Source organism: Strix aluco, chromosome 3 (genome assembly GCF_031877795.1).
Source record: "Strix aluco isolate bStrAlu1 chromosome 3, bStrAlu1.hap1, whole genome shotgun sequence".
Taxonomy (NCBI): Eukaryota; Metazoa; Chordata; class Aves; order Strigiformes; family Strigidae; genus Strix; species Strix aluco.
This window is the reverse complement of record NC_133933.1, coordinates 126,462,636-126,476,837: the sequence shown is the minus strand read 5'-3', so window position 1 is coordinate 126,476,837 and position 14,202 is coordinate 126,462,636. Positions and strand designations below refer to the sequence as shown.

The following is a 14,202-nucleotide window of genomic DNA, read 5'->3' as shown; positions in this document are numbered from 1 at the left end:
GAAACTTAATGCTCCTGAAGTCAAATGGCAGGTGCAAACTGTGCGACAGTACTGCATTACAGCTGCTTGCAAACAGGAGAGTAATAACTGGTTGAGACCACTACAGAACCATTTATTAGGAAAATACCAGGGCTAGAAGACGAACTTTTCAATCCTACACAAAAATGTTAAAGGATAGGATACACAAATATGCTAAAATACAGCAGATAAAGTGGACAGAAGATGAATTAAAGAGCCACTCGTTGTAGTAATTTTTATTGGCACTGCTAAATAAACTACCTGTACCTGAAAACCAGACCTTTAAGAAATATATAAATTAACTGGAGAGAGACTGGAAAAGGTGAAGAAAAAAACCCAAACAAACCCCTAAACAAATAAAAAAAACCCAAAACCCTCACAGCACACCAAACCACTCAAAGTTTAGAAAAGATTACTCAAGCTTGAGGGGAGGCTGAAGGATCTGAATTTGCTTAGTCTAGGAAAGCAAAGACTGAAGGAAATTTGATATCTGTCTTCTAATACATAAATGACCTATCTATTAAAAAGAAAAATAGCATAATTCAGAGTGACAGAATTTTAATAAAGGAAGATATTTGTCTCAGGAAAATAGTTAAGCATTGACAGAGACTAATTAATATAAATGCTGAATCTGCATCACTGAATGTTTTCAAAGAAGCATCTGTTAGGGACAGTCTAGATAAAACTGAGAGCAGGAAGACGCATCTTACCACTTGATATTCACGTCTTGTATTTCTATGCTTAATCGTACTTGTAAACCATCTTAAGTAAGACTATTTGCAGCAAAAAAAAAATCCATTAATTTCATTAAAATTGTCAAAAAAGGTATCATGTTTGGATATTGGCTCCCCATTTCTTGCCATGCACATGTTAACTTCAGCATGTTGCATCTTGGTCTGCAAATCTGCCATGACTGGAGAACTCTGAAAATAGTTCTCAGATCTTTTCCTTGCTGAAGTTTCTCAGTGAATACTATTTAAAAGGTGAATTATGAATCATTTAACCTTTTTCTAAGCTTATTCACAAGACCAAAATAATACTTGCTTACTTCCATTATACTCATTATAAAAAATATTTTTAAAAGCTAAAATGTCATAAGAAGCCAAATTACTATAATTTTATGTACATATAGAGAGTTACACCTGCCACCTGGCTTCAGCCAGAACTGATTTTACTACCTGCAAACCTCAGTGGAGAAGATATGGTTTAACATCAGCTTTATGTGCTGTATTGGAGTCAATTAAAAGACTCCCTGGCTTGCATTGCTAAACAGTATTTAGACACCCAGTTATGCTTGCAAATATCTACCACCCCAAAACTGTAAAGTATAGTTGTTTTACTCTATAGACTATGAGTGTAGTAAGAAATAAGTGGTTGAAAATTTGAAAAACAGATATCCTGATTAATGGCAATACCCATCCCTTTATCTGAAACCCCCTGCAGGACTTCCTACCGAAAGCTACAAATGTTTATCTATGCTGGGTACTATTTTACTTTTCATCTGCTTCTACAAAATGCTCAGTTCTGCTCAGCAAAGCACCAGCATAACCACTAATTTAAGACTGGGCATCCACATGGTTACATGACAATTTGGTTCTGCTCTTTTCAAATAATAAATGCTAAAAATTAGCTATGTCCTGTAACTTCATGTTCTAAACCATTAATACACATTTTTAAACAAAACTTTCTCAACAGATACCAATATGCTCCAGAAAAGCTAACTCAGTGGGAAGGAGCATGATTTTTGCAGTGATATAAGCAATTAACCTCCCTGTCCCTGTTAACAACATGGTCCTAAGAGTTCAGCTCAACTTCGTGAGTCAGCAGGGAGCTAGCACAGGGTTGTGCCATCAAGTTAGAGCCCTCAGGCCTTCCTGACTTGGAAACAAGGGAGTAGGAAGCATCTTGCAGGAAAACCAGAAATGTCCTTTCTTTCCCAGCTACTGATTTAAAGGAATTTTACCAAAGGATGCAATAATCCCAATGGAAACAGCTGAAAGTTTAAGTTCTGAGGTACAGAGAAGGTAAAAGCAGTATCTTTCTTTAAACAGCATTCTTAAATATAAGCACTGATATCCAGTGAAAGGACAGGAGGCAACAGGCACAAATTGAGATACACAGAATTCCATTTAAACATAAGAAAACACGGTTTTACCATGAGGGTAGAATACTGGACTGGTTGCACAGAGAAGTTGTGGATTCTTCAGCTTTGGAAATATTCAAAACCTGACCAGACAAGGCCCTGAGCAACCTGCTGTAGGTGATCCTGCTCTGAGTAAGGGCTTGGACTAGATAATCTCCAGAGGAGCCTTCCAGCCTCCATAACTGTTACCTCAGTGCAGTGATCCAACGTGCATGTTCACAATGCTAAAACACTGTATTCAATTTATATTGTTTGCATAACATGAGGCATTTATTGCTTGGGGTAAAGAATCACCTTCTTTCTTTTGGGAACTGTGCTCCTGTGGCACAAATGTGTACAGAGAGGGTATAATCTGCATCCAGTCTCAGGCTGTCAATAAACCAGAAGAAAAGAAAATAACAGGGACTATTCTTTAAATAACAACTCAAGCTTCAGAAAAACAAAAAGTTAAAATTTTCAAAGAAACTCAACCTTTGGGACAAGCACACTTCTAAACAGGGAAATACAGCATGCAAGTGAAAGGTTGAACCTCTGAGCAACAGCTACAATTAAATCAAGCTGTCCTACACACTCAGTAACATTGCCTGTATGTCAGTCATATTTCTGTTCAAATTGCAAAGGCTTTTGTTTGAAGAAATTGCAATATTATTGAAAGGGCATTAAGGTGGCTCTGACAAGCCTGGACATGCCGGATTTACACAAACGTCTCCATGGTGGTACATGCTATATTTTGCTATTAAATGTACACGGAATACCTTGACAAAAGCCAAAATTTTTTACTTTATAGCACATCCCGAAATAGTCCACTGGTGATGACATACTTATCAAATACTGATAATCAGTGAAAGGTGAGTTAATGTGATTTTAATATTTTCTTTGTGTCTAATAACACAGAATAGACTACAGAAAAGATTATCCAATCTGAGTGAAACTACAGTCCTAATGCAACGGTACTTACAATATTCTGGTGAAGTTAAATTTCTATTCTAGACAGTGCACTTCAACTAAGCCAGCTGGACTGTAAATTAGATACCATTTAATCTTCCCACTTTCTCTGGTTTTCAGTCTGCAGCAACCTCTGTCTGACACTCACATTTCCAGCCACTCACAGAGATTTATTAGTGCTACAAACAAAGGAAGGAATAAATAGTGGCAGAATTGTCATTACCACTATTGTCCCACAGCAAAAGGTCCTCCTGTCACTGTTAATGTCTGCAGAAAAGAGAAAATCCAGAAGATGAACCCAGTTTCAGAGTAACACTGGCCTCAGGTGGTCTAGAGACCATACAAGAAGGGAACGGTCTGTGAATAACAGCATTGACACAACTGAGAGATTTGGTTCCTACGTGCAAGAAGCGATAGCCCTCAAATATTTCACAATTCTTGTTATATATTACTCTATGACCTTCCATTTTATAGGCTGACTTTTGCTATCTGGATAATTAAAGATAACAAAGCTGGATCTGCACTGCATGGAGTTAGTGCTTTATTACCTCGATATCAGAAAGAAAGCACAACAAAAATCCAGAAATGCAATGTCATCAATTTCTCAAGGAATAAAACGCTGTTCATAGGAGTTCAGGTCAGCCACCCACACAGATGCATCCAGTGCCCGGCCCCTCGGGCCTCCAGCTCCTGCTGGAGCAGGATCACAGCATGGATCACCTCAAAGCCTCACGTCTCATCTTCCAGCCAGGTAGGGATGTCCTGAGGCTCAAGGACATCTCAAAGTCACCAGGCACTTATGTTTCGGCAAGTGAATAGAGTCCAAAGTTTGTGCTTCTCTCTAGACTAGCTGATAAGCCCCTTCATGGGATAGTCAGCTACTCTGCACAACAAAAGCAAGGAAAAGGACTTCCTCGATCCTTCTCCATGACAGTTCTTTTCAAAATGCCCCTCTTCTCACTTTGCAGAAACTCAAATTAACCCCATCATCTCTGCTTGAATGGGAACAACTGCACGCATTTTCTTTTTTCATGCATAGAAAGAGAGAACACCATTATTTCAAAACAAGAAGAACATGGAAGAATAAGGAATAGAGAGAGGTTATTTTACAGCCAAACCACACCACTCATGTTGCTAACACCATGAAGCTGCTAACAAACAAAATAACTCAATTTCTGCAATTTTTAAAACATGTATGCAGGACTACAAGCAGAGATGTGAACTAGAACCAACAGCAGAGAGCTTACTTTGTCCATATAATTAACATATTTTTAGCAATGATCATGATCAAGTCACAGATACAGGACAGCTGCTGCTTCAAAAAGTCACAGAGTGTAAGTGCTCTGAAGATAAGAAAAAGTGCCCTCACACACGACGCAGAAATCAGTACAAAACCCCTTGTGGCAGTACATGTGGACCCAGAACAATTCACGGCCCAGCAATTAGTAGATAGTCCCTCTCCTGAAGGATACACACCTTTTTGCAAGAGTAGTTGCAGTTATACTGAAATTCAAGAGAAATGGCTGAAGTTTTGTAGATTGTCTTATGCGTAATAAGACTAAGTAACCTAATCGCCATTTCTGGATGGTGTGTTTGTTTGGTTTTAATTTATCAATAACTTAAATGATCTGCCTTTATGCAAAAATTAGAAAAGCAGTCACAAAGAACTGTCACATAGAGAAGGGAGACATGAAGTGGGGATAACATCAACTTTTCATCTACAGACAGACATGACTCAAAGGAAAAATATTTAAATCATAACTTTCTTAAGTTTCTCAAGATTCTGTTGACACTTTATGGAAGCGCTCTCCTTTACCCTACAAGTAAATGTAGGATAACTTTTTAACTAACTCTGTTTTCAAAGAAATTTAAGTTTTACAACAGTAAACAAATGAAGTATTAGGGGAGTCCACCAAGCCATCTGATCTCCCCTAGCTCATACAAGATAATCAGCATCTCACACTAATGCAAGGGTTATAGTGTGTTCTTGCTTAAATAAACTAAAATTAACCAAATACAGACATTACTGAAAACAGTTCTCACTACGTGTGGTAACAAAATCTCTTATTCTGCTTTCAAAGCACCTGTGGAACTGAGGAACAGATTGTGATAATCTTATTTATGTTGAAAAGTGACAAACTTCACAAGACTTCTGTTGAAATAACAGAGTATTACACTCATGGTGTATGGTCCTATTCAAGGCAAATAAGAACTTGAAAATTTATCTCTTATGTAGTTAAAAAGGAGGAACTGTCAGGTCTGTGTTACGGCCTAATAAATATTGAAAATGCTTGAATACAAGAGTTTTTATGAAGGGAAGTAGAGCGTTTATTTAAGAACACAGGTGTTTATGGTTTAGAAATTTAAGTAATACTTTACAAGGTTGAAGAAAGTGTGAAAGTCCCCTCAGTAATTTATACCTAACTTGAAATTAATGAAAAATAGTCGTAGAAATACATTAATCTAAATATTGAAAGAAATAAAAGAAAGACCTCTTTCAGGGATGGGCATTTGTGGAAATTGTATTGCCCTTATTTAAACTATAAATTCAGTTTTCTTCGTAGCATTAATAACTATCACTTTTGAGCTATTAGGTACTAGATAGATAGGAAACACAGGGATAGCTGTACTAGCTTAACTAAACCAGTTCAGGTATCGCTAGTCTAGCTGTAACAGCAGGGAGATTTCATAGAATAAATTCATCACAGCAACAATCAGAATACTTTCACCATGCTCATACTTCCACTTGAAGAAATCCCAGGCATCTCCACACAAAACAAATCTTATCTTTCTGTGCCTTAAGATGCAAGAGGTAAGTGAACGGGTTGGCTCCCTGCAGCACACCGGCAGTAGAGTTGGGAACAAAGCAGTGGGTAGCTGTATTTTACTGATTTGGAGGACACATACATTGATTTAGGGTTTAAAACTAGTGTATTTTTAGGAGCACCCGAGCTCTTACCTTTACATACATGAAAATCTCACAATCTCCCTGAAAGTTGTCAGTTTCTCCGAAGTTATTGTTAAGGGGGAACTTGAGGGAAGTTGGAGAGTTGGAAGAATTGCTCTGGCTCCGACGCAGCTGGAAATATGGAGGAAAATGCATGTTGCTCTCAAATGTCATGCCCTCTACATGTTTATCTTCCAGACTTGGGCTCATCAGATCCACGTCCTGGTATGGGTGGTCTTCTTCAGCACCATGGTGAGATGAAGAAGAGCCATCCTCCCCATCAGCTCCATGCTGAGAGGCCACAGAATTACTACAGCTCTCTTCTGAGCTCTCTTGACTGCTATCCATGGTCTCTGGGATAGTAGTGATGGAAGAAAGGGATGGTGGGTCTTCATGGACACAATCATAAAGATTATCCCCTTTGTCTTCCTCAGAGTCTGGAATCTCATAGATATTGGTGCTGTCAACATTTTGATAAACATTGGTAAAGACCTGATCTTCCATGACTGCTGGCTGGTGAGTTTTGCTGCCTTCTGGTACCTTAAAAGACTATAATTAAAGTGAGATGTTGACAGACAAACGCTCTTTAGGAGGAAGCAGAGTCTGTGGTATGCTTTCTGAATGCTCTGCTACACATGGCAGATCTCCAACAATCATTTACTGAGAGCTTTAAATCAACAACTACACATCCACTGAAGTAGAAGATAGGGCTGTATCACTTTTAACCCCTTTGTCGATCTGACTGCTGGTAACTATATCTTAGCAGCTGTAATCACTTGTTCTTCCAGATAGAGCCTGGCCAAGTATAGTGAAAAACACCTGAAGCACCTGTCAGTACTAGAAAGCTATGGTAAAAAATATGTATTCTTTCACAGGAAGTCAAAAACAGTTTTACTGAAAATCTTCGGTACATTTTGTGTAAAGAAGTAGAAATACAGACTTCACCCATTTACTCATATTTTCAACGCACAAAAGCCTAACTTCAAGGAAAAGCAAGGCAAAACTGCCTCAGCAATACAACCAATCATCTGCAATGTTTCAGTTGTTACCTACAACATCATCAACAAATGATGATCATTTATAAAAAATTACAAATAAAAAAAAATATGAAGTGTTATATCCACAAGAAGAACGTATCAAACTTGAACTCTTTCCAGTTTTGCCACTGGTTCACTTGAGAACCTTGAACCACTCACTTCACGTTTAGCGACTTCATCCTCTCTTACATAAACTAGAACCAAAACTGTAAAAAGTCTTGTGAGCTACCCTGGAAACTAGGAAAAGAAAGCACTGAATAAGCATTAACTATTATTATGTATACTTAATATACTAGTTCCTTAGAACCACATTTAAGTTATATATCACCACATCATAAGACATAGACCCAAGTTGCCAAAGTTGGGTTAATGCCACTGGCCTTTAGCAATCTAGTTAGCCACCTTGCCTACATAGTTCCTCTTCTCTAAAGAATGGAGACACACACAAAACTCCACAGAATCTAAAGCGGATGAATACTTCCAGCTTTAGCATAAAATGAACCGCTCTCTTAAAGACAGATACACATTCCAGAGCATCTGAAATCAACTGAGCTGAAACTCATTAAAAATCCAAATCTGAATTTATTGAAGTTATGAGAACTTCAGAACTTACTAATTACTTTTTATCTGTTTACTGCATCTGGATTATGTAGATTATTACGAGAATTCTTATAATCTAATTATGTTTAACCTTTTGAGTTTGAGCCAAAGGAAAAATAAAGGTGTTTTCCTCGTGACCCACCCTTTTAACTTCCTAAAGGTAACTGCCACAGCCAGGTTGGATTTCTAAAAGAAACACAGTAGAGAGGTTAGAGAGAGAGATTGTAATTCTAGCCATCTCCAAACAGAATGACCAGGGGAACACATGCTGTTCCATATGGTAGAGTAGCAGGTGCTGCCTGCCTGAGATTTATGATTGCAGTTTAATGTCATTATTCTTATACTGAACTTTTTAGATTACTAATAAAGTTAAATATCAAAAGCAAACAAATACTTCAGCTTATTAAACTTGGATTCACCTTCTAAGGCTCCTGGATAACCCCGAAAGTGCCAAAATCATAGTCACAACCAAGTTTAATCACTGTAACAGTGAGGAAAAACACTACAGCAGAATTTCAATTCCCTACATGGAACCAGCAATACAGTACAGAGACACAGGTAAATATCAGAGATCAGTGAGAGCTCGTCGCTCATGAGTACATTTCTGGCCTGACACAACTCAAGGACTTCAAGGACATATAACCCATATCGAGGCCTAATTTCAACTATTATTACCCCCAAATTCCTGCCTGGCACAAGTGGTCCACCAGCAAACAGAATGAAGCACATTGCCTCTTTACATTTTCTGCATGTAACTCAGCTACAGTTCTGCACGTGGAAATCCTAAGAGATTCTGAAATGTGTGGCTGTGTAATCTGTACTGCAAACTTCTACCATTCAAGACCAGCTATTAGGCTAATGATTTAAAATTATGAGATTAAACTACTAAAGCTCAAGAAACTTGAAAAAAACAATGAGCCAACTAGAAATGTTTATAACTTTAGAATTTTTCATGAATATTTCTTACTTCTAAGAGAGTACTCACACTTCACGTTTTGTAGAAATACAAATGTATTTCTACCTGTATCTGTTCAACTTGCTCTGACCATGGCCTTGATAAGCAACTCCCACTGATCTTCAACCCCTTCTTACAAAAAGTGCTTGCAGGATTAAATATGCTGGGATCATAAAAATTCCCTCCTCAGTCACTCTGCTGGCAAATAACTTGAGGAAGAAAGAGAACACAGACACATTCACGATGCAAAACAAAGAGCAAAGTCCAGTTGCGCAGTATTAAATCAAATGACTGATTTTTTTTTTTTTTCCCTCCACGAAGACATTAGCAGGATACAGCAGCACCTGCTGGAGGGTATAAAATATCACAGGTTAAATAAGGAATAAGAGCATAAGGTAGGAGTAATATTTAAATAAATATTGTTGATGTGGATTTTATTGGTCAGAAGTGTGAGTTACCCGAGTTCTCCTTTCCTCTGCACCTCTCCAAAAGCAAAGAAAAGTTCTATTCAGCTCCAATATCCAGACTTCACTCTTGTGACAGTGATAAAGCCCAAGAGTAAACTTGACCACACTTCAGAATTTATTCAGGTGAAAATCCGGCACATTTCAAATCACATTATATGGACCCACTGCTGGTTTACAACCCTTACATTTCATCTTCAGGGAAGACAGAAATAATTTTTGTGCCGCAATTCAAAAGTTATGTGACAACAAATGAGATCAAAACTGAGGCACCACACTGTGACCTGTGACACTAGTGTCCTGACCTGCTCCCCTGTGTCCTGTGCTGCTCCCTCCCTATTCCCCAGCCAAAACCGTTCCGCTCCAGCAAAGGAACAGGGCAGAGCAGCTGGGTGCACATACCTCTAGTGAAATGGGGCTTCTCTCCTACAGAGAGGTGAGAGGAAAGAGGTTGTATCAGTCAGGAGAGCAGGAAAAGGTCTCAGCACCACTTTGCACTCCATTCTCCATTGGAAAATTGTTAGGTGTTGGAAGCCTGAGAAAAGCAAAACAGTGAGAAATCTGTAAAACACATATTTCCTTGACACAGGGTGCCCAGAATAAACACCGGACAGGATGGAGGTCCAGTGATTTGTGTTTGTCGTGGCGCCAAGGAGGAATGCGAAGCGGGGTGTAGGCCACGTGGTCCCATTCTTTCACCTATCTCAAGGACAGATTTATCTCCTGCTCTACCCTTTTCTCTCAAGGGATGATTTCTTGCAGTAGCTTGCTGACTTTGTTCCTCATCCTCCCTTTTTTCACACACAACCCAGCTGCACCGCTCGCACCAAGCCAATCTTGTTTCTCATCCTCCCTCTTTTTCCCACAAAAACCAGCTGTGCCCCTTGGCACCAAAGAATGGACTGTGTCGTTACTCAAAAGATAATGGCTTGACTACAGTCCCACCCACTCACACATACATACTATGATAAATACTACCCCAAGTTTGTACATAACTCGGAGGGATGATAATCCGACACCAAATCGGAGGGACAGATGGACAGGTTTGTGCTCTCGCCTACCCTCACAAGGGACGCCTTTTGGTAAGATCTACACCGAGTGATTACCCGGGAATTAAGCGTGTGTAGTGCTATAGAGCCAACCTGCAGTTTGTGCATTTATCATAGGCAATCTTAAAGAATCTGTAGATGTTGCTTAAAAATAAACCGTACTATTCATGAATCTGACTGCTCTTTTGAGCCAGACCTACAGCATATTGGCTTTTTGAGCATCTGGGTCAGACCTATAGTGCCGGCCAATAAACTGCACTATTCATGAATCTGATGGCTTCTTTTCAATGCAACCAGACCTACAGCATATGGGCTGTTCGGGCATCCGGGTTAGACCTATAGTTATGGCCCTAATTGGCATAGCTCTTAAGAGATAAGTCCAGCCACCCCTAGCCCCTCTAATCTCCGAGAATTGGCTAGAACACAAGGGGATTTATCTCTTACCAAATTTATTCTCACCTTAAATGCAACAAAAATGAAGTCCTCTGAGTAACAGTCCCAGAATGGAAGATTACAAAAAAGAGAAATCAGCAATTTCATCCATTCTCTAAATTCCTCTGCTCCCAAATTTAGGTGTCGAATTAATGTGGTAGTTAGTAACAGCAATACTTTCTGCTGTTAGTGCTGTAATTCAAGTTGTGTCACTTCCCACTGCATGTACCATCCGTACCCATGTGAGCCATCCAATAACAGCGGTCACTGGCTTTGCAGAAATAACCACATAAACCATAAGCAGCAAAATTCATATAAGGACAAAGAACATGAAGAACAGAACTCCTCATTTTCAAGGTTTATTTCTTACTTCATGACTGAATTTCCATTTTTACTCTGACCTTATTCTTTTTAAAGCAAGAAATTCCAGAATTGACATGATGATAACTCCAGTTAGTATAGATAAAACACGTTACAGTCAACCACTGAGACCTCTCAGGTGTCATTTTTAGAAGCTTTGTTTATACTAAATTTAGGTGTCTATCATTCAACATCTAGATTACACTAATCACCGATTCCTTCTATGGTCCAATGGACAGCGATGGGTATCTCAGAGTATGTGATAAAAAGAGGTGGAAAGAATTATGTCAGAAGAACATCAAGTATATTCTGGAGATGGTCTTTAATACTGCAAAACTTAGTCATCTGAGCTCCCTAAACCAGATGGTTTTTTAGACAGCAAGGTTGGAATTCACCTACGTTTAGAAGCCTACAAGTGGACATCAAAACTCATGCTAGGAACCTAAATAATTGCCTGGTTCACTCTACAGAGATACACAGAGCCCAGCTCAGTGGCCCAAATACACACAGACATTTATTGGTATTTGTTTCCTTAGACCAACTTGATTTTATCTGAAGGACAGGAAATATAGTAAGGGCCCTGACACACTTAGAATAGTATGTTAAAATCAGACCACAGAAGCTACCACTGAACCTTTTTACCTGTTCACCCTGTAACCCTAACAGAAATCAGCACCTCCAGCTTTGACTTATTTTAAAACATCAAGCAGAAGATCAGCTTGTAAAGAAATTCCTGCATTGCTAGAGTCAGTTATCCCTCACCTCCAGAGCAGAAGAGTAACAAGAATGTTAGACCTCTAAATTGCATACCTCACATCTTCTCAGAGATTATTAAAGGCAAAAAGCCACATTACACTATTTATACAACAAGACTTTTACCTGGGTATCTCTTTATTAAAGCAAATAACTTGCATGTCTTCTAGTCATTCCACAGTATTGGAAACTTCAGCTCATCCATCAGTGCCACAAGCAGCTTCAGTAGTTAATAGCTCTGTTTAGAAATAGCAACCTGCTTCTACTGGAATTTCTCAGGAGGTCATTTCCAGTTGGTTATTGCTATGATTTTAGTGCTTTAATTAAAAGACTCCTTCAGTTTTATTTGTTCTCTGTGAAAATACTTGCACATTTTAAGAAAAGAGCCTGTAAATCTTTCTTCATAAGCTAAACAAATTGAGGTCCTTCAATTGCTTGCTTTAAAGTATCTTTTTCCAGCCATTAAGAAAAGCAAGAAAAATTAATAGTTAAAACAAAACACTCAGAGTTCTTAGAAACAGCTGAACCTGAAACTGAATGATGGTAAACAATGTTTATATCAGTAGAAACTGAGCGATCTTAGCACCCTACAGGGTCGGGCCCTTCATTTGCATTTAAGAACACTCAATGCAAAAATCAGGAATGTTTCTGGCCATTCAGGATGCTAGTCTTCCAAAAATAACTTGTTTTCCCTGTAGAGCTCAAACATTTCCAAAACTTCGCAACATGAAGTTCAAGTACATTATCAAAACTACACTGTGGGCTCTGGGAGAAAGACTGTTTATGGTTTACAGACATATTACAAAGGAGTTGCAATAAAATCGTACCACTTTGTTTTTACTCCTGACTGCCCTAAATACTCACATGAAATCGACTGAAAACAAACTTCCCCGCAGTTTCCAGCCTCAGCTTTTACTTACATGGTTAGCAGCGCCTCCTCTCTTCACAGTTCATGAACAGCAGTGCTTTATTCACCACCCATCTTGCACTAAACAACATGAGGGAAAGACCTTTATCCCGCGTTCAGATCTTTCAGGAAGTCTCCACGTCGGGTACTTTCTGTTTTGGCTCTGTGCTCGCTACGGTGAGAGACTCAAGTTCCTCTACCCGGTTATTCCTACAGCCACTAACACTCACAGACCTGCATAAAGAAACAGACTGTGAAAAACGGCGCTCTTCAGAGGTCTGAGAATCTGCAGCTCCCCACAAGGTTTCAAAATGGGAATAATTTGATATGAAGGAGGAACAAGACTGCTTAGTATGGTCCAGCCTTTGGATGGTCACCTTTGGACACCCAGGAAGGTCACTGGAACCACACTGCTATGAGGTGCTGCCTTTTGAAGGACAGGAAGTTGCGTAGGTATGCTGAGAATTTTGTCTGTATTGTCTGTGTGCATATGGAGTTAGTTCATCTTCTGAAACACAGCCTTCAGCTCAGCTTCATACTAACTGCTGACATGCGCAGCTACAGCAGCTTCTGTATTCATTTAAGATGGAGTAAGGGAAACAAAGCACACAGAAAAACCATTTCAGAAGACAGTGGTTTGGCAGAAGACTTTGATCATCACACCATCTCACACAAGAGTCAGCACATCCTTGGAGCAGGCCTCCAGAAATCCATTTGTTGCTCAGCTAACACTGACCTGGGTTCTGCAGTCTTGATGCTCATGGCTCATGGATTCAGGACCCCACTTTGATGATGGTGGTTCAACTTCACCCAGATTTTGCTTTGCTACTGACTGCATGAAAGGTATATTTAAAGCCAACACATTAGTAAATTTGACTCTGCATAAGACAGACACTTCTCCACTGGAAACTAGACAAACAATAGAAAACTATTTTGCACAGGACACTCAACTCTCATGTTATCAACAGCTTTTAGTCGTTAAAAATACCAGGAGTAGTCATTGTCAACAGACACTTGAAAACTTGCTTTGCCTGCTGCAGGGCCTAAACAATTATTCCTGATTTGGATGTTTCAAAGCCCTTTATTTGTGTTCTTCCAGTTCCTTTTGTAAAAAACTTAAACAGGTTTGCTCTCCAACTCCATGATTGGAAACTCCATTAGAATACCTGAGAGCCTAAGAAATACTGACTTTTTATTCGTGCAACTGCTCCAAGGAAAACATTTTTGTTTGCCTTTAAAATCCGGCACCATTTCAGCATATTTGTTTACCTCTGAAACTAAGCACCCTTAAAAAGCCCAGCAACTCGGCTTCACGCTTGTTTCCAGTGGAGGGTCTAGTAACCAAAATAGAGAAGGCAGAGACACCACACTACTCTGTATCACCCTGACAGGCAGCCTTAAGGATATTGTTCTGCAGACAGTTTGAGAAACAACATGGTTAAGAGCCTCTTCTTGTTTGTAGTCTCTTATACAACCTATTCCTCAGATTAAATGGGCACTAAAAGCTTAAGGTCTAATACAGTTTAACAGCTGTTAGTCACCTAGCCCTTTTATGGTTTTAGGAAACTTCTTCCTATTTTCCTTCATCTCAA

The 14,202-nt window shown here is 39.2% G+C and overlaps 1 protein-coding gene across 2 annotated transcripts in view; it reads right to left on the bottom strand.

The window, feature by feature from the left end:
• Positions 1 to 8,815, bottom strand: part of CLIC5 (chloride intracellular channel 5) — an 86,427-nt gene extending 77,612 nt beyond the window's left edge. Inside the window, exons 1-2 of one of the 2 annotated variants that reach the window (XM_074820210.1) lie at positions 8,712 to 8,815; positions 6,066 to 6,602 (exon numbers count right to left, since the gene is read on the bottom strand). In XM_074820210.1, the coding sequence (XP_074676311.1) occupies positions 6,066 to 6,557 (492 nt within the window). In that variant the 5' untranslated portion in view covers positions 6,558 to 6,602; positions 8,712 to 8,815. Of the gene's footprint in view, positions 1 to 6,065; positions 6,603 to 8,675 lie in introns of both variants that reach the window. The other variant, XM_074820212.1, reaches the window with a different exon arrangement.
• Positions 8,816 to 14,202: the final 5,387 nt, after the last annotated feature.